The sequence below is a fragment of the Oncorhynchus clarkii genome, chromosome 17 (genome assembly GCF_045791955.1).
Source record: "Oncorhynchus clarkii lewisi isolate Uvic-CL-2024 chromosome 17, UVic_Ocla_1.0, whole genome shotgun sequence".
NCBI classification, from domain to species: domain Eukaryota; kingdom Metazoa; phylum Chordata; class Actinopteri; order Salmoniformes; family Salmonidae; genus Oncorhynchus; species Oncorhynchus clarkii.
Genome location: NC_092163.1, coordinates 47827752 through 47846168, shown reverse-complemented (window position 1 = coordinate 47846168; position 18417 = coordinate 47827752). Strand labels below are relative to the sequence as shown.

At 40.8% G+C, this 18417-nt stretch overlaps 1 protein-coding gene across 2 annotated transcripts; it reads right to left on the bottom strand.

Annotated features, from left to right (window-relative positions):
- Positions 1–6285: 6285 nt before the first annotated feature.
- LOC139371003 (cyclin-dependent kinase 4-like) lies at positions 6286–17443 on the bottom strand. Of its 2 annotated transcripts, XM_071110963.1 has the most exons (9): positions 17160–17443; positions 14819–14887; positions 14333–14553; positions 11139–11274; positions 10724–10891; positions 10441–10550; positions 9847–9897; positions 9510–9645; positions 6286–9275 (listed from the first exon to the last, which is right to left on the bottom strand). In XM_071110963.1, exons 3-9 carry the CDS (start codon positions 14548–14550, stop codon positions 9177–9179), a joined length of 918 nt encoding a protein of 305 aa, XP_070967064.1. In that variant the 5' UTR covers positions 14551–14553; positions 14819–14887; positions 17160–17443; the 3' UTR covers positions 6286–9176. The 2 variants fall into 2 exon arrangements, with proteins under 2 accessions (XP_070967064.1, XP_070967065.1); XM_071110964.1 differs by lacking the exon at positions 14819–14887 and having other exon boundaries at positions 17160–17422.
- Positions 17444–18417: the final 974 nt, after the last annotated feature.

Here is an 18417-nt window from a genome sequence, read left to right as displayed (position 1 = left end):
GCAGTTGTGCTGATTTTATATAAACGTACGTGAATCTTTTGTAGCTTAAACAAACAAGTATTTGTGTGTGGTTTATGGCCATCAATATTTCTTTACAAATAAAAGGGGTGCCCTATAGATCATGTCACATTAGTGCCTTGGGTGGGAAATATATTTTGTGACAAACTATTGATTGAGGTAATACTGAATTGGGTTAAATGCAGAAGACAAACTTCAGTTGAAGGCATTCAGTTGTACAACTGACCCTTTCCTTTCCCTAGTTGTCACACATTCCTTAACTTAACAACAGTGCCAGTGTGGTATCAGTCTGGAAAAGGGGGGTGGTTGGCAGGAAGCCTACAGAGATGCCTCAGACAACAAGCTTTGTGTATATTCATGTTGATGACCAAGAAATGCCAAGTTGAAATGCACTCTTGCTATTTTTATAACATAAGAAGTGCACCAGTCAGGTAGTCTCTCAAAAGTTGAGACACGCTGTAAGCCTGATAATTCAAATGAACTTTGAATGGAATTGATGAGTAATGTATAATGAAGTGGGAAATTGAGAATTACAATACACAGCGATGGGCAGCTCAACGTTTTTTGGATGATCTAGCTTGGTTTAAATGGTGTTCCGCTAATGTATATGCCTTCAAATAAATTGACACTGATAACCATTGTGAAAAATGTTTACTCAATTATGATCCTTCAATCTGTGCCAAAAACCTGAGGTGAATTCTGTATTTATCTTGGTTCTAACTATTTTGTTTCCTTTATTGTTGTGTGTAATTGTTTTGTAAATAACTTGAAAAAGTGTTTTCCTAGTGACACTTTGTTTTGATTACCTTATTTATTTGCCTGTCATTGGAGGAAATGATTTGCTAATTGTTTAATACCAATGGTGTAAAGTAATTAAGTAAACATTTTAAAGTACTAGATAAATAAAGGTTAAAACATTAAAATACTAAAATAGTTTTTTGGGGTGTCTGTATTTTACTATTTATATTTTTTAAACATTCCTAAAGAAAATAATGTAGTTTTTACTTTAACATTTTCCCTGCCACCCAAAAGTACTCCTAACATTTTGAATGCTTAGCAGGACAGGAAAATGGTCCAATTCACACACTTAACATCACTGGTCATCCCTACTGCCTCTGATCTGGCTAAACGCACATGCTTCATTTCTAAATTATGTCAAGAGTGTTGGATAGTGCCCCTGGCTATCCGCAAATTAAAAAAACAAGAATATTGCCGTCTGGTTTGCTTAATATAAGGAATTTGAAATGATGTATACTTTTACTTTTGATACTTAAGTATATTTAAAAGCAAATACTTTCACTCAAGTAGTATTTTAATGGATGACTTTCTGTTATACTTGAGTCATTTTCTATTAAGGTATCTTTACTTTTACTTAAGTATGACAATTGGGTACTTTTTTCCACCACTGTCTAAGTCAGCCTTTCTTAAAGATATGGGTCAGGACATGTAAACATTTTTAAATAAATAAAGGGCACTCATTAAGATATCATATATAGCATGGCTTAAGTCATGGCAAAATGGGTAGAATTGCAGGAAATTTGCTGTAAAACTGAAGAAATAAATATCTCTGCTCCATGGCAAATTGAGTTGAATTGCATTTTTTATTTTTATTGCTAATTGTTCTCTCCACACCATGGCATGTGTAGAATTTCAGGAAATTAACACTTAAATGTATCTCCACTGTCAAGAGCAGCGCCACTAAAATGTTTTGCCCGCAAGGTGAAGAGGGCCTCCTCACCAAATCTCACTTGGGGCCCCCAAATGAGGCATATTTTCATAAGCTTCAGTCCCAGGAAAACACTGAATTTCTCATTTGGGTCCCAGGGTGAAAAAGTTTAAGAACCCCTTGTCTCATTGAGCCTATCTTGGAGGAAGTTTCAAACTATAGATATGGCTTTTAACCACCTATCTAAATACCGTTAATTTGTCACTTTCACAAAACAGCCAATAGGACACACGTTTTAGAGAAAAGAGTTAAGGAACGAGTTCCATTCAGTATTAAGTACTGCACTTGATGGTAACCCTGCTAAAAGTCATTGGTTGTACAGTACCTATGCACAGCAGTGGGTTGGAGTTAGTATGTTCAGACAGTCCCCAAGCGGTCACTTAGGCTGCGTTTAGACAGGCAGCCCAATTCTGATTTTTTTCTTTCTCCACTAATTGGTCTTTTGACCAATCACATCAGATCTTTTTCAGAGCTGATCTGATTGGTCAAAAGACCAATGAGTAAAAAAAATATCAGAATTGGGCTGCCTGTCTAAACGCAGTCTAAGAATCAGTGACCCAAACGCTCCAAGACTGCTGCCACTTCACATCCTCTGACTCAACGCTCTCACTTCACTATGATTGACAGAATTACTCACATCTGTCTTGACGAGGGTGGGCTCAGCCCTGGTATTGACTTCCTGTTCTAGATTGTGGCAACGTCTCAGCTTCCGGTTGCCTTTCTCTGACCCAAATGGCACCCTATTCCCTATATAGTGTACTACTTTTGACAAAGGCCCGGTTTCCCAAATGCATCGTTGTAACGATGCGCCTATGAAGGTTCTATCTCCTTCGTTATTAACATTGCACTTAAACACTTGTAATCTAACACCTGCCTCAGACCATTCGTAGAACAGCTAAGTGCGTCCTTAGATGCTTTTTTTGCCCTCCCGCGTCACTGTACACACACAAGATCTCGCTAAACATAGAATCACATAGTTTATCTCTGTGACCGCTGATAACTTCAGAACAAAGTTGACAATAGTCAATGTCTTTGCAATTGATACAAACAAGCGACGTATAAAACAATGCTTCAAATGAAAACCGAGGTGACTGCATTCAAATAAACAGTAGGCTATAGGCCCATTTCAATCATATTGAAATACATTTAATGTTCAAATCGAGTTCTATGTTGATCATTCTAGTCTGTCTATAATTTGTCTCAATATATTTAATGTGTAGCTTAACATGAGCAATGTTGTTCCAAATTAATATTTGCAGCCGTAGGCAGTAATATCTCTGTAGGATCTGATCCTTCATCAGTATTTTGAAATAATTTAAATGCTAAGGAAAGATTTGAATGGAAAAAGCTGATCTGAGCGCTGCACTCACTTTCGATCCTATCAGTATCGATACATGCTCCAACGACATTCTGTGTGTTTTGGCAATGAAAGATACATTGTTAAAACACTCAAAGCCTAATGCCCCGTTGACATCGTGACGTATTTCATTACGCCATCTTCAAGTAGCCCCGCTACTGAACATACCATTGTAGTGTTTGTAACACAAGATAGAGGAGAGCCTGTCTCTCTTCAGAGATTTTATTTATTTTGGGAGATTTTATTTATTTTTTATTTAGCTAAATATGACCTCTTCATTCAAGACAGAATAAATATGTTGTTTCAGGTGACAAACATGTTTTTGTTTAGTTAATTTTTCCACAACTTTCTCTAATTTTATTGCAAGTCAAGCTAGCTAGGCAAGGTTGAAGATAGGATTGTAGCTAGCGACCTCCATTAAATAATTATAAAACAAACATCATTAGCATCAAACTTTAAACGGGAGGCAACAGTCAATGTGTATTATTTAACAAGGGGGCGTTGCGTTACCACTCCGTTGTGGATATCCCCTGAAATGCATGACATCTGGCGCAACGTAGTCGGAGTGCTTATTGGTAATATGAAGAGGTTTTGGAATCGCAACGCCCCCTTGTGGTTGAAGGCTCCGTTACGTCGACTGACTCTGGCTGGAGTAAAGACAAAAAACAGGAAGATATCAAACCACAGAAGATGAAAATGTTGTTTTCAATCATGGATTAATGGGATAGCTAGCAACTTGTAAACAATTACCCATTCCTATAAGTGAGTACTATTTTAATAATGTTAAATACACATTGGCTGTTAAGCCAATTACAAACTCAGAAAAAAAAAGAAACATCCTCTCACTCTCAACTGCCTTTATTTTCAGCAAACTTAACATGTGACTAACAGAAGTTGAATAAAAATCAAAAGTAACAGTCAGTATCTGGTGTGGCCACCAGCTTCATTAAGTACTGCAGTGCATCTCCTCCTCATTGACTGCATCAGATTTGCCAGGTCTTGCTGTGAGATGTTACCCCACTCTTCCACCAAGGCACCTGCAAGTTCCCGGATATTTCTGGGGTGAATGGCCCTAGCCTTCACCCTCCGATCCAACAGGTCCCAGACATGCTCAATGGGATAGAGATCTGGGCTCTTCAATGGCCATGGCAGAACACTGACATTCCTGTCTTGCAAGAAATCACACACAGAACGAGCAGTATGGCTGGTGGCAATGTCATGCTGGAGGGTCATGTCAGGATGAGCCTGCAGGAAGGGTACCACATAAGGGAGGAGGATGTCTTCCCTGTAACGCACAGCATTGAGATGCCTGCAATGACAACAAGCTCAGTGGCACACCGCCCCAGATCATGACGGACCCTCCACCTTCAAATCGATCCCGCTCCAGAGTACAGGCCTCGGTGTAACGCTCATGTAACGGATGCGAAACGGCTAGCTAGTTAGCGGTGGTTCTCGCTAAATAGCGTTTCAATCGGTGACGTCACTTGCTCAGAGACCTTGAAGTAGTGGTTCCCCTTGCTCTGCTCGGCCGCGGCTTTTGTGGAGCGATGGGTAAAGATGCTTCGTGGGTGACTGTTGTTGAGGTGCGCAGAGGGTCCCTGGTTCGCGCCCTGTTATGGGCGAGGGGACGGTCTAAAGTTATGTTACATTCATTCCTTCGAAATGCGAATTCGACCATCCCCCCTGGTGAGACAAAACTGTGATTTGTCAGTGAATAGCACTTTTTGTCAGTCCTGTCTGGACCAGCGACAGTGGGTTTGGGCCCATAGGCAACGTTGTTCCTGGTGATGTCTGGTGAGGACCTGCCTTAGAACAGGCCCTCAGTCCAACCTCTCACCTTATTGCGGACAGTCTGAGCACTGATAGAAGGATTGTGCGTTCCTGGTGTAACTCGGCAACAACAACTGCCCATCCTGTACCTGTCCTGCAGGTGTGATGTTCAGATGTACCGATCCTGTGCAGGTGTTGATACACGTGGTCTGCCACTGCGAGGATGATCAGCGGTCTGTCTTGTAGCGCTGTTTTAGACGTCTCACAGTACGGACATTGCAATTTATTGCCCTGGCCACATCTGCAGTCCTCATGCCTATGTCACATTCTCGCAGATGAGCAGGGATCCTGGGCATATTTGTTTTTGTGTTTTTCAGTCAATAGAAAGGCCTCTTTAGTGTCCTAAGTTTTCATAACTGTGACCTTATTTGCCTACTGTCTGTAAGCTGTTAGTGTCTTAATGACCGTTCCACAGGTGCATGTTCATTAATTGTTTATGGTTCATTGAACAAGCATGGAAAACAGTGTTTAAACCCTTTACAATGAAGATCTGAAGTTTCTGGATTTTTACGAATGCTCTTTGAAAGACAGGGCCCTGAAAGGGGCATATCTTTTTTTGCTGAGTTAATATGACTGTTGCCTCCCGTTTAAGTTTGATGGTAATGACGTTTATTTTTTATAGGATAATCATTAGGTGGAGGTCGCTAGCTACAGTGGTATCTAAAACGTAGCCTATCTAGCTAGCTAGCTGCTCTGCAGTGCAAGCAAGCAAGCTTGACATGCTATAAAAGGTAAAGAAAGAAGTTGAGAAAAAAAAAAGAAAAAAAATCACCTGAAACAATATATTGAATGAAAAGGTCATATTTTGCTCTCTCCTCCATCTTGCGTTACAAACACCAAACTTGTCCGTTCATTAGCGGGGCAAGATCTGAAGATCACATATCGTGTACTATGTCAGGATGTAAACAGTGGATCAGTTCCATTGCTATTGGAAAACCGGGCCCAGAGCTCTATGGACCTTGGTCAAAAGTAGTGCACTATACACAGAATAGGATGTAATTTAGGACTGTCCTTATCTCTCACACTTGTTCATTCTGCTGTTGTACCTGCCTTTCAACTCACTGTGGACTTGATTACTTTAATGTTTCCTTCTCAGCTACAACTTTCCAAATAAAAAATGCATGATTCAAGAGCTTGGCTTGTACTATAGTCCTTTCATTCCTCACTTCTCCAAGTTGATGTGAACCTGTAGTCATTTCAGATAAAAGAAACAAAAACAAATTAGCGTACAAGAATGAGATTTCTTAACACACTTTGAATGATCCAAGAAACTGAAAACGAGGGATAGAAAATGCGTTTCCCAATAACATCTAGGGCATTTCTGGTATACAAAAGGTACGATTAGAAACGGCTATTTTAGTTGATGATTGGAGCAGCTTTATTAGTCTTTGCAGCACTTAAACATTGCAAGGTGTTCTTGGAATGAAAGGGAGGGATACTTAGTACAGAACAACACATTATTTGGCCCGTAAACATGTTCAACAAATGCCACTTAGCTAGCGTGTCCTTCCATGTGCACGTAAAAATAAAATCATTAAGGCCCAGTACAGTCAGTGATTTTCCAGTGTTGTGTGTGTGTGTATACACACACAGTGGCAAGAAAAAGTGTGTGAACCCTTTGGAATTACCTGGCTTTCTATATAAATTGGTCATCAAATTTGATCTGATCTTCATCTAAATCACAACAGAGAAAAATAGTGTGCTTAACTTAACACAAATTATTGTATTTTTCTTGTCTATATTGAACACATTGTTTAAACATTCAGTGTAGGTTGAAAAAGGTATGTGAACCCCTTAGGCTAATGACTTCTCCAAAAGCTCATTGGAGTCTGCTAACCTGGAGTCAAATCAATGAGACGAGATTGGAGCTGTTGGTTAGAGCTGCCTTGCCCTATAAAAACACTCACAAAATTTGAGTTTGCTATTCACAAGAAGCATTGCCTAATGTGAACCTTGCCTCAAACAAGAGATCTCAGAAGACCTAAGATTAAGAATTGTTGACTTCGATAAAGCTGTAAAGAGTTACAAAAGTATCTCTAAAAGCCTTGATGTTCATCAGTCCAAGGTAAGACAAATTGTCTATAAATGGAGAAAGTTCAGCACTGTTGCTACTCTTCCTAAGAGTGGACATCCTGCAAAGACGACTGCAAGAGCACAGTGCAGAATGCTCAATGAGGTTAAGAAGAATCCTAGTGTCAGCTAAAGACTTACAGAAATCTCTGGAACACATCTGACAAGTCTACGATACATAAAACACTAAACAAGAATGGTGTTCATGGGAGGACACCACGGAAGATGCCATTGCTGTCCAAAAAAAACGACAACATTGCTGCACGTCTGAAGTTTGCAAAAGTACACCTGGATGTCCCACAGCGCTACTGGCAAAATATTCGGTGGACAGATTAAACTACAGTTGAGTTGTTTGGAAGGAACACACAACAGCGTGGAGAAAAAGGCACAGCACACCGACATCAAAACCTTATCCCAACTGTAAAGTATGGTGAAGGGAGCATCATGGTCAGGGCTGCTTTGCTGCCTCAGGGCCTGGACAACTTGCTATCATCGATGGAAAAATGAATTCCCAAGTTTATCAACACATTTTGCAGGAAAAACGGTAGGCTATCTGTCCACCAATTGAAGCTCAACAGAAGTTGGGTGAATCAACAGGATAACGACCCAAAACAGAAGTAAATCAACAACAGAATGGCTTCAACAAAAGAAAATATGCCTTTTGGAGCAGCCCAGAGTCCTGACCTCAACCTGATTGAGACATCCCAAGAATATTGCTGTACTGAAACAGTTCTGTAAAGAGGAATGGTCCAAAATTCTTCCTGACCGTTGTGCAGGTCTGATCCGCAACTACAGAAAACGTTTGGTTGAGGTTAATGCTGCCAAAGGAGGGTCAACCAGTTATTAAATCCAAGGGTTCACTTACTTTTTCAACCCTGCACTGTGAATGTTTACACAATATGTTCAATAAAGACATGAAAACGTATAATTGTGTGTTATTAGTTTAAGCAGACTGTTTGTCTATTGTTGTGACCTAGATAGATCAGATCAAATTTTAAGACCAATTTATGCAGAAATCCAGGTATTTCTAAAGGGTTCGACATACTTTTTCTTGCCACTGTGTGTGTGTGTGTATATATATATTTCCACACAGAGGTTGGAATAATACTGTGAAAGTGTGAAAATAATAATGCCCTTTTAGTGTAAGAGCTATGAAAGTAAGAGCCTGAAATGTCAGCCTTTTTTTGTGGAATGGAATTTTGGCCTACCTGGCGACATCACCAGGTGGTAAATTAGACCAATAAGAAAATGTTCCAAATCTCTCTGCCAATAACAGCTACTTTTCAGTTTTCCCATCCCCACTCACACTACTGACAGTCCTAGCAAAATTCTTGCTTAAAAAAAAAAATGCTATTTGCTAAGAAGCTATTTTGGTAGAAAAATATCACAGCAAGGTACTTCAATTGTTAAACAGAAAATATTTGATATTGTAATAAAAATGTGTGCATTGGATCTTTAAACTATAATATTAAAATAACCACACAGGAGGACAGTTATTCCATGTTGTATGTGTGTGTGTGTGCAACCTGGTCTCAAGAGCATTTCGTATTATTCTGTACGTAAAACTGAGACACTCCGTTTAATATGATGCGTCACGTTTCGTATGGTATGAATTAAATTTGTGGACTTCAAATAAAATGTTACGAATTTGCAAAATGTATGATATGTTAAGAATTCTATCTACGTGGCTAATGTTAGCTCGGCTAGGGGTTAGGGTTAAGTTTAAGAGTTGGGGAAGGGTAGGTGGAAAGGTTAGCTAACATGCAAAGTAGCAAGGAGTTGAAAAGTTGCTAATTAGCTCAAAAGTTGTCAGTGACAAGATTTTAAATAACCACCGGTCTTATGTAACAATACCAAACGTAATATATCATACTAATTTGAGTGTCTCGTTTTTAAGTTTATTATGTTACGTCTAGTCTATGAGACCAGGCTGGATAATTCATTTGAGGAATGCGAGGGGAGTCAATCCTTCTTCAGGTTCATATCCATGTTGGTCCTTGAACTCCACTTCTCTACATTCTCAAGAGGTGCAACTGGCTTCTGTAGTTTTTTTTTTTTTTTTAAAGAACCACAACAGGGATCTGGCCTGAAATGCACTGAATGACAATATACACCAAAATGGAGTCAGGGTTACCATTCCTCACGGTCCCATCCTTCGATGTCATTCACTGCATTTCAACCATTTGTCACTTCCTCCTCATCCTCCTGGAAGTAAGGATGTTCTTGAGCGTTTAGGGCAGAGATTCTTCTTAGAGGGTCAAAGGTTAGCATTTTCTGTGGGAACAAACAGAACGGCTAGGTTTACAAATGTGACTCAAGTAGCAATTCAAAGTAGGGGTTGTCCTATCTTTATCATAGCTTTTACAGGTGTTGGTCTGGGTAAATAAATACACTTTTAGCCAGGATTCACATATACAATTTTACCATTTAGCATTTCAACGCTCCCAAAAAGTTGTTTTAACCAAACAGAATCCACCCTACAGCTGGTTAGAAAACCAAAAGTTTCACCAAAAGCAGCTCTGCCCCCTGCTCATTGATCTCAGGAACGTAGTCTGTGATTGGGCGGGGGCTGATAGGACTGAAGTTGTGTCGTGAGAGGGTGACATCAGCAGGCCACTCCTCCATGGGTGGCAGGCCAATCACACTGTGGAATGGCAGACAGAAAGGAACAAGCCAACCAGTCAGACAAGTGTTTCAGAAAGAATTAACAGAAGTTAGACTGATCCAAAGTGGCAAGGACTGAGTCCCGAAATGCACCCCATAGGCCCTGGTCAAAAGTAGTACACTATATAGGGAATAGGGTGCCATTTGGGATACACAAGTGGACATTTCTGCCCATACTCACTTGAATATCTTTCCCAGTTGGTCCATTTCAGAGTCTCCAGAGAACAACGGTCTACATGAGAAAGTTTGGATTTGGGTTAATGTGCTGTTGGCAAACTTCCCCTGCTGTGACAAGCAGTACCGTCTGTCTCTCTGTCCCCATATAGTCTTATTTTATTGTGCTGACCTACGGCCATGTCTGTGGGAGATTACAGGGCCAGGGCTGACCCTCCCCTGTGTACACTGGTGTGGCCTGGCCGTTAGCGTGGAGCCATAATGATAAGAGAAGAATCCCTGAGTCCTAGTTAATTGGAGTGCCACAGCAGTAGACTGCTATACTTCGATTTGACCACCTGGTGGGAGCATAATCATAGAAATGAGAGCTCGGTCACACTACAGTCTGAAACAAATTAGGTTTCTCAGTTTCCAATGTGGTAACTTGCTGGGTGGGATATAATCTATTAATCCAGTGGGCATCTTTTAGAATATCAGATTTACATACATACATAACATATACCATACAATATACCATACAATTTATATCACAGAGAGAAAATTATTTAAAAATAAATGTCCCAGTATGTCAAATAAGCCTTCTCTGGCCCTGACCACTCACTTGCGTCGGAACATCTCAGCAAAGATGCAACCCGTGCTCCAGATGTCCACCGGCGTGGCGTAGGTGGACTGGAGCAGGACCTCAGGAGGCCTGTACCACAGAGTCACCACCTAGGGCAGACATGGAGGAGAGAGATGTCAATGGAGGGACAGTTGAGAGTAGGAGAGAGGTATGAATGTGTCTGAATATTTATGCCAACTGTAAAGCATAATTAAGCATTATGGTGAATGCACATAGAGACCCTTTCCATTCTCAACCAGTTTGTGTGTGTCTGTGTTCCTACCACAGGGGTAAGGGCCATGTGGCAACTGTAGATCCTGGCCAGTCCAAAGTCGGCCAGCTTAACCTGACCACGGCTGGTGACCAGGATGTTCTCTGGCTTCAGGTCCCGGTGCACCACACGGTTCGAGTGTAGGAATGACAGGCCGCACAGCAATTGACGCATCAGGTCCTAACACACAGGGGGACACATTTAACATGTGTACCAGGCTCGGTCCACACAACGGTCCAACATATCCAGCCAGATAAGAGGGTGACCTGTGGACCTGCCAAACACCGAGATGATTTAAACGTTTGTTTTGGATGTACCTTCCTTTTAACATGGTTTACAGGGACCTACTATGTTTATTTAACATGGTTTACAGGGACCTACTATGTTTATTTAACATGGTTTACAGGGACCCGAGGGGGCTTCTCACTCTGATGTGGCTGGGGGGCAGTCCTGGGGCGGGGGCCTTCTCTAGGTAGGTCTTCAGGTCCTGGTCCACGTGTTCAAATACCAGGGTGACTTTAGTCTCCTGATCTGTCCTCAGGGTGGCACACACGTCCATGAGCCTGATGTACAAACACACACACACAGACAATGAGCCTAGCGTACACATACAGTCAAACATCACACACAGACACGTCCATGAGCTCAGTGTACACAGTGTGTGATAAGTCATCTGAACGTTCCATGGTTGAATTTAGAATTCCTCAAGGTTCTGTGCTTGGACCCCTTATTTTTCTTTATACATGCTACCCCTTGGTAATGACATGCACTTTCATTACTATGCTGATGACACCCAATTGTATTCATCTTTTAAACCAGACGATACTTTAAAGTCAGCCCGCCTTGAGGTGTGCATCACAGACGTTAAATACAGTTATAGTGCACTGGCATTGTAGCGTTTTTGTATATTCTATTTAATGATCTCGAGAATGGATGTCATGGTGGCATTTAATGTCTGTTTTTATGTGGTGAAGCCAAACAAATTTCCACATTACGTGGACAATAAAAGTTTCTAATTATAAAAACATCCAACTTCTTGCATTTAAACTTTCACAAGGCTGAAATGATGGCACTTGGCCACAAGAAACTCGGCGTCAGACCTCACCCTCAACATTGATGGTTGCCTTATTACACCAAACATGGTTGTTAAAAATCTTAGTGTCACCTTTGACCCCAGCCTCACTTTTGACAACTACATAAAAAGCATATCCAAAACAGCATCCTTTCATCTCAGGAACATTTCCAGAATTAGACATCTCTCAAACAGATGCAAAAAAATTGGTCCATGAATTTGTTTAATCTCCAGTTGCTCAGACTACACTATTAAAAGCCTACAACTTGCAAAGAACACTGCAGCTCGCATTTTAACCAACACTAGAAGGCACAAGCACATCACTCCAGTTTTATCAGCACTACACTGGCTGCCTGTAAAGTATTGGTTTGAAGACCTTACTCTTAACATTTAAAGCGCTGCATGGCCATGGCCTCTTATCTGACAAACGTGCTCGTTCCACACAACCCAGTGAGGGTGATCCACTCCCAAGGAGACAGTTTGAGTTGATGAATCCTGCACAACCCCAACTTTTAAATTAGTGCTCGTCCACAACAGCACTGAAAAATAATATAGGGGAAACACTGATGTGTGGGATCTCTTAATACACAGTCAAACAGACAAGCTCATGGTCAATCACCATCATTTGAATGAGAAGCGAGTCATGCCATGTTGAGTCAGTCACTAGATAATAACCTTTATAGAACCTGCTTATCATAGACATACCAGTCAGTTTTTAGGCATTCCAAAGTTCTTATGCTATGTGGGCGTAGGGTTTCACACGATAAAGGTGATCAGGTCAAAACTAAAGTCACAGGCTACAAGTCGCAACAAAAACAACACAATGTGTCAATGAAAGCGTTTGACTGTGATTGTTCTCGTGTTTACGCATTTCAAAAGGTGCTATTAAGTATGAAGTAGAAACATTGAACGTATATAGCTTATGTTATTCCATTCATTCCCTTTTTACCACTACAATTTTACAGTTGACAGTGAGACTGTGCGGTTTTGTCAGTTAACCCTAGATCTACACAAAAGATGGCATGGGATGTGAACTAATCTCAAAACTAGACCTCTTTCCTGGCTGGAGAACATCACAATAAATAAAGGTTCAATGATTAAATGTGTTCTTCAAACCTCTTTGGAATGGCATGACTGCCAAAGTTTTCGTATGCATTTTTAGCAATACCAACTACCCACTGAAGACATTCTTTAAAAGGAAAGTACACTTGGTCATAAGACTTTATATGGGCAAATAAAATTTATAGAATAAAAAGGAAGGTTTTACATCTTCTTAAGTCTGACGGTGGTTTTAACCTTCTAGTCTTGGAATTGTATGAACAGACAACCCAACCCGTTTACTTGCGACATATAGTTAAATGCACTAAAGAGGAACAGTGGGAACATATTGAAGATGCGCACACTCATCCCCAGAATCTTTTTACATGTCTATTTTCAAAAGATAAAGCTAAGAACATTAACAACTTCCTAGTTAAGAACACTACTATAACAATATGGAAAAATATAACCGTATTCTACACAAACCAATATCACTTCCTAAAACCACAACCGTATGGAACAATCCTTGGATAGCTTTTCAGAATTCACAGATAAGAATGGTCCACATGGTACACTAAAGTCATAGAAACTGTAAATTACTTGGTAACAGGAAATAGATTTATTTCCATGACAGAATTCAAAAGTAATTTTGGACTGACCAACGTAGATAATTTGAAATACATGAAACTTTTTCAAATAAAAAAAAGTTACATATCACCATTTTCCCCTTTTGGACATCAGAGCAACCTTGAGGGAATCTTATTTGAGTCAGAAAAAGGATGTTCATATGACATGTTTTGTATATCTTTCCTTGCAGAGAGCATATCCAACTGACAATCTCTTAGAAAACAAATGTACTATTGGAACCAAGACTTTAAGAACTGATGTTGGCACAAGATGGAGGGAAAGTTGGAGCATAACTAACAATCACAGTTAACGAAAATGTGTGCTTAATCCAGTATAAATTAATGTATAGAATGTATTATACAAGAGACAAAATTAACTAATTCTACAACAACGGCAGAGTCATGTCTTAAGTGTAAAACTAATAATGACTCAATAATCCATGCTTTCTGGGAATGCTATAAAGTCCAGAAGCTGTGGGCAGAGCTAGAAAGTTTGTTGTCAACAGTATTACAATGTAAACTTACTTTTAATCCATCTGTCTGCATATTTCAAGACATGGCATATGGGGGTGTAGTGAGATACCCAATGGTCTGGACGATTCTCTTCTCATCACTCATCTTGAAAAAACATATACTAAAAACTTGGAAATCAATCAATCTGCCATCATTAACACAATGGAAAAATCGAATGATTTATTATTTAAATACTGAAAATGTGTGGGCTACGGAGAGAAACAAAATGGTGCAGTTTCAGGCCTTGTGGCGGAAAGTGATGCGGGCGCTGGAAATGGGGGTGTGTGCTAGTGGGCCTGTGTAGGCGTGATGTTGTTGATGTTGTCGTTTGTATTGTTTATAAAAATAGTTTTAAAAAAAATGTGTTCTTACTTGACCACGTTGGGATGATCAAACTGCTCCAGTCTCTTCAGCAGGGCCACTTCTCGGACCGTGGAGATAGGGAGGCCATCTTGGTCCGTCTGGACGCGAACACTCTTCAGAGCAACAAACTGGCCACTCTCCAGGTCCCGAGCCTTGTACACTGTTCCGTACGCACCCCCTCCAATCTCTGCCACTGGCTCGTACTGGACCCCACTGCCCTGGGCCATGGTCTGGTTGACAGACAGGCAGGAAGAAAAATAGCTATGTATGAATACATTTTCCTTCTGCAGTAAGACACTGTCCCCTCCAATCCCCTCTCTGTCACCGTGCTCTCCAAAATGGAGGTCCACCTGTCTTAGATCCAGCCCCCTCCTACGATCTTTCACCTTCTTGTGCACTAGACCTCATTAGCTGGGGTCACCTCTGCATTCCAGAGCGGAAGAGGCTGTCGGAAAGTGCGTGTGTGTATGTGACTGAATGGGGTTGGAATCTAACCTGATATTCAATGAGACAAGATTTCAGTCAACAAGACATTCCAGTGGTCAACCACACAGCACAGGCTCCCTGCAGACATAAGTCAGAGAGGGGGAGAGAGAATGACTCAGAGACATTAGACACGAGACAGAATGATGCCAGCACCATGGCGCTTTGTATTCCATACAGAATTCCATGCAGAAATAAAGGAAGTTGTGATCAGTCTGCATACTGTACAAAGTATGTAAACAAGGAAGGAAGTAGGCTAAATGCAGGAAGAGTAGCCTAAGTCACCTTATAACAAATAATATATGGGTAATAATGTGGTCAATGTTATATTGACAGGGTGTATGCTGTATAAATTATGTTATCTAAGGGTGCAAACAGAGGTAGTTCCACTGAATGGAGCCAAACAGAGGTTGGTTTCTCAGACAGAGATTAAGCCCAATCCTGGACTAAAAGGCTAATTTAATACAGATTCTCCACTGAGAATGAGTAAGGAAGACTAGGCTTGAATCCAGGATTAGTCTTAATCTAGGTCCTGGAAACCAGCCATAAATGCTTTTACCAAATTGCCATCCTTAGCTCCTCCTAGAGCCAGCAAGTATACAATAGGTGCGTGCTCAGCCCCCTTCTGTGCTGACTGTTCACACATGACTGTGTGGCCATGCACACCTCCAACTCAATCATCAAGTTCGCAGACAACAACAGTAGTAGGCTTGATTACCAACAACGACGAGACAGCCTACAGGGAGGAGGTGAGGGCTCTCGGAGTGTGGTGTCAGGAAAATAACCTCTCACTCGACATCAACAAAACAAAGGAGATGATCATGGACTTCAGGAAACAGCAGAGGGAGCACCCCCATATCCTCATCGACGGGACAGCAGTGGAGAAGGTGGAAAGTTTAGTTCCTCGGCGTACATATCACTGACAAACTCAAATGGTCCACCCACACAGACAGTGTGGTGAAGAAGGCGTAACAGTGCCTCTTCAACCCCAGGAGGCTGAAGAAATTTGGCTTGTCACCTAAAACCTTCACAAACTTTTACAGATGCACAATTAAGAGCATCCCGTCGGGCTGTATCACCGCCTGGTACGGCAACTGCACCACCCACAACCGCAGGGCTCTCCAGATGGTGGTGCGGTCTGCACAACACATCACCGGGGACAAACTACCTGCCCCCCTGGACACCTACAGCACCCGATGTCACAGGAAGCCAAAAAGATCATCAAGGACAACAACCGCCTGAGCCACTGCCTGTTCACCCTGCTACCATCCAGAAGGTGGGGTCAGTACAGGCGCATCGAAGCTGGGACCGAGAGACTGAAAACAGCTCCTATCTCAAGGCCACCAGACTGTTAAACAGCCATCATTAGCACAGAGGCTGCTGCCTACATACAGACTTGAAATCATTGGCCATTGGCCACTAAATGGAACACTAGTCACTTTAATAATGTGTACATATCTTCCATTACTCATCTCATATGTATATACTGTATTCTATACCATCTATTGCATCATCGCCCATGCTGCTCTGACATTGCTCATCCATATATTTATTATTATTCCACTCCTTTACTTAGATTTGGGTGTATTAGGTATTTGTTGTTGACTTGTTAGATTACTTGTTGCACTAGAAGCACAAGCATTTCGCTACACTCTCAATAACATCTGCTAACCATGTGTACGTGACCAATAAAATGTGATTTTATTTAAAGGTGGTCAGTCACATGGTTCACAGGTGTACATTATCAATAGGCCACGATGGGGCATATGCAATGCTACATCAAGGACCATCTGAAATTTGTTCTGAATTATTTACTGATGTGGTACTACATTCTACCCAATAAAAAAAAGGTAGGACAACTTTCATTGTTAAATCTACATAACTCCAATAAACAATTTAATTATATGTAGTTGTCCTAGTATTTTCTTATCAAATAAACTTAAGCAAGCAAAATTAGCTAATGCTATCAAAATATTGGACAGAGCTCGTGGCATAAAGCATGAAAACGAAAGCACCCCCTCGACACGTGGTGTTCCTCCATAGTTCTATTCTCAGACAACACAGAGAACAGGCCACAACACTTTTCAAACGCAGTTTAACATCTGACGTGGCAAAAAGTCGTATATGTTAAAACATGGTTCTATACTTATTTTTGGCATAGCAAAGCATGTTTTAGCGGCAATAGCAAATTCATGCAACAAGTTGTGTAGAACTTGTGTGATTATGACTTGATATGTAAACAGTGCCACAAACTAGCAGGAATACATTGCAACAAGCGACATTTGTTTAAGAACTATTTTACAAGATGATGTGAACATAATGTTTACTAAATTGTATGTAATAGGCTACTTACCACGTGTCTTTACGTTTTATTTAACGTTAGCAGGCTACACTGCTACATTTAGTGCATGAACGAAATCATGTTTTTCACTTGGTTCTTCTTATCAAACCACAGTCGACACAGGTTTTACACCAAACTGGCAGAAACTGTTGCGGATGTCTTCGATCAAATCATTCGATTTAACTTCGGCCTTACTTCTTTTTTCTAAACACTCTGGCAAATCTCTAGGTAAGGTGGAGGCGCTTCCTGTAGCCATGCAAGGCGGGGCCAAATATCCATATACCCTCTTAAAAAATCATGACAACTTTGCAGCATGTTTTTTATTTAGGTGGCCATCCACTAGTACATTACACTCTGTAGAATGATACAGCTGCCAATTACATGTTCAAGTCTTCATAAACATTATGAATGAGTGAGTGCAGAGAGAGGCAATAAGTGGGTATTTTAAAAGTATTGAATTCTATGATGTGCTAACTCTTAGTATTTTTCCTCATGTAAGACTACACATTTGGTTTATTTCCTCCAAAGACAATGTATATTATATACATTGAAGAAGAGGGTGTGACTCCTTCGCCCCGGGCGCGCGCAGAGCTCCATGGCTTGGTGAATGAGGACCGTGCACCAAACCCCTCCCAGCTCTTTCTTACGCTGCGATTGGCGGGGAACTGCTGTTGCTAGGCTCATACACCAGCCCTGCATTCCAAATGAAGTATTCAGAATGAGTAATTGGACTTTTAGTTAAATTAAATTAATACTATGTCGTATTAACAGAAACACAATTCATAGTATAGGGATATAAATCATGCCCTGGGCCTTTGCAATAAAGTTAATCATCATATAAAAAAAGAAACCTGAAATGACCAGACTTGGGGATATTTTTATATACTAGACTAGGCTATAATAGGTACGGCAAGATGTTTTTAGTGAAAATCTTTCAATGCATAATTGCCCAGTCCATATAAATAATCACATTCTTTACCCATCTGCCACTGAAGGCAATGGTCATGTTCCTGCCCCACTATGCTGCGTTCAAGACAACTCAGAAACTCTGAAATTTCCAACGTGGAAACTTGTTATAGAAAGATGAGCTCCAAGTTTCCCACTTGGAAAGTATCGGAATCAACCAATAGGAAGCTCTATGCAAAAGATTCACAAAAATTTGAAATCGGGAGGCTTTGGGGTTTCAGAGCTGTTTTGAAAGCACCGCCATAAGTTGCATTGCATCAACCAATGGTTGCGTGCCACATCATCGACTGTGCAGTCTGCATCA

Excerpts from the sequence above, each read along its gene's own strand:
- LOC139371003 (XM_071110963.1), bottom strand. The coding sequence starts at position 14,550 with ATGGCCCAGGGCAGTGGGGTCCAGTACGAGCCAGTGGCAGAGATTGGA. Across the intron at positions 11,275-14,332 it reads GATCATCCCAACGTGGTCAA|GCTCATGGACGTGTGTGCCA; the intron begins GTAAGAACACAT and ends TTTGTACATCAG. Across the intron at positions 10,892-11,138 it reads TGCCCCCCAGCCACATCAGA|GACCTGATGCGTCAATTGCT; the intron begins GTGAGAAGCCCC and ends CCTGTGTGTTAG.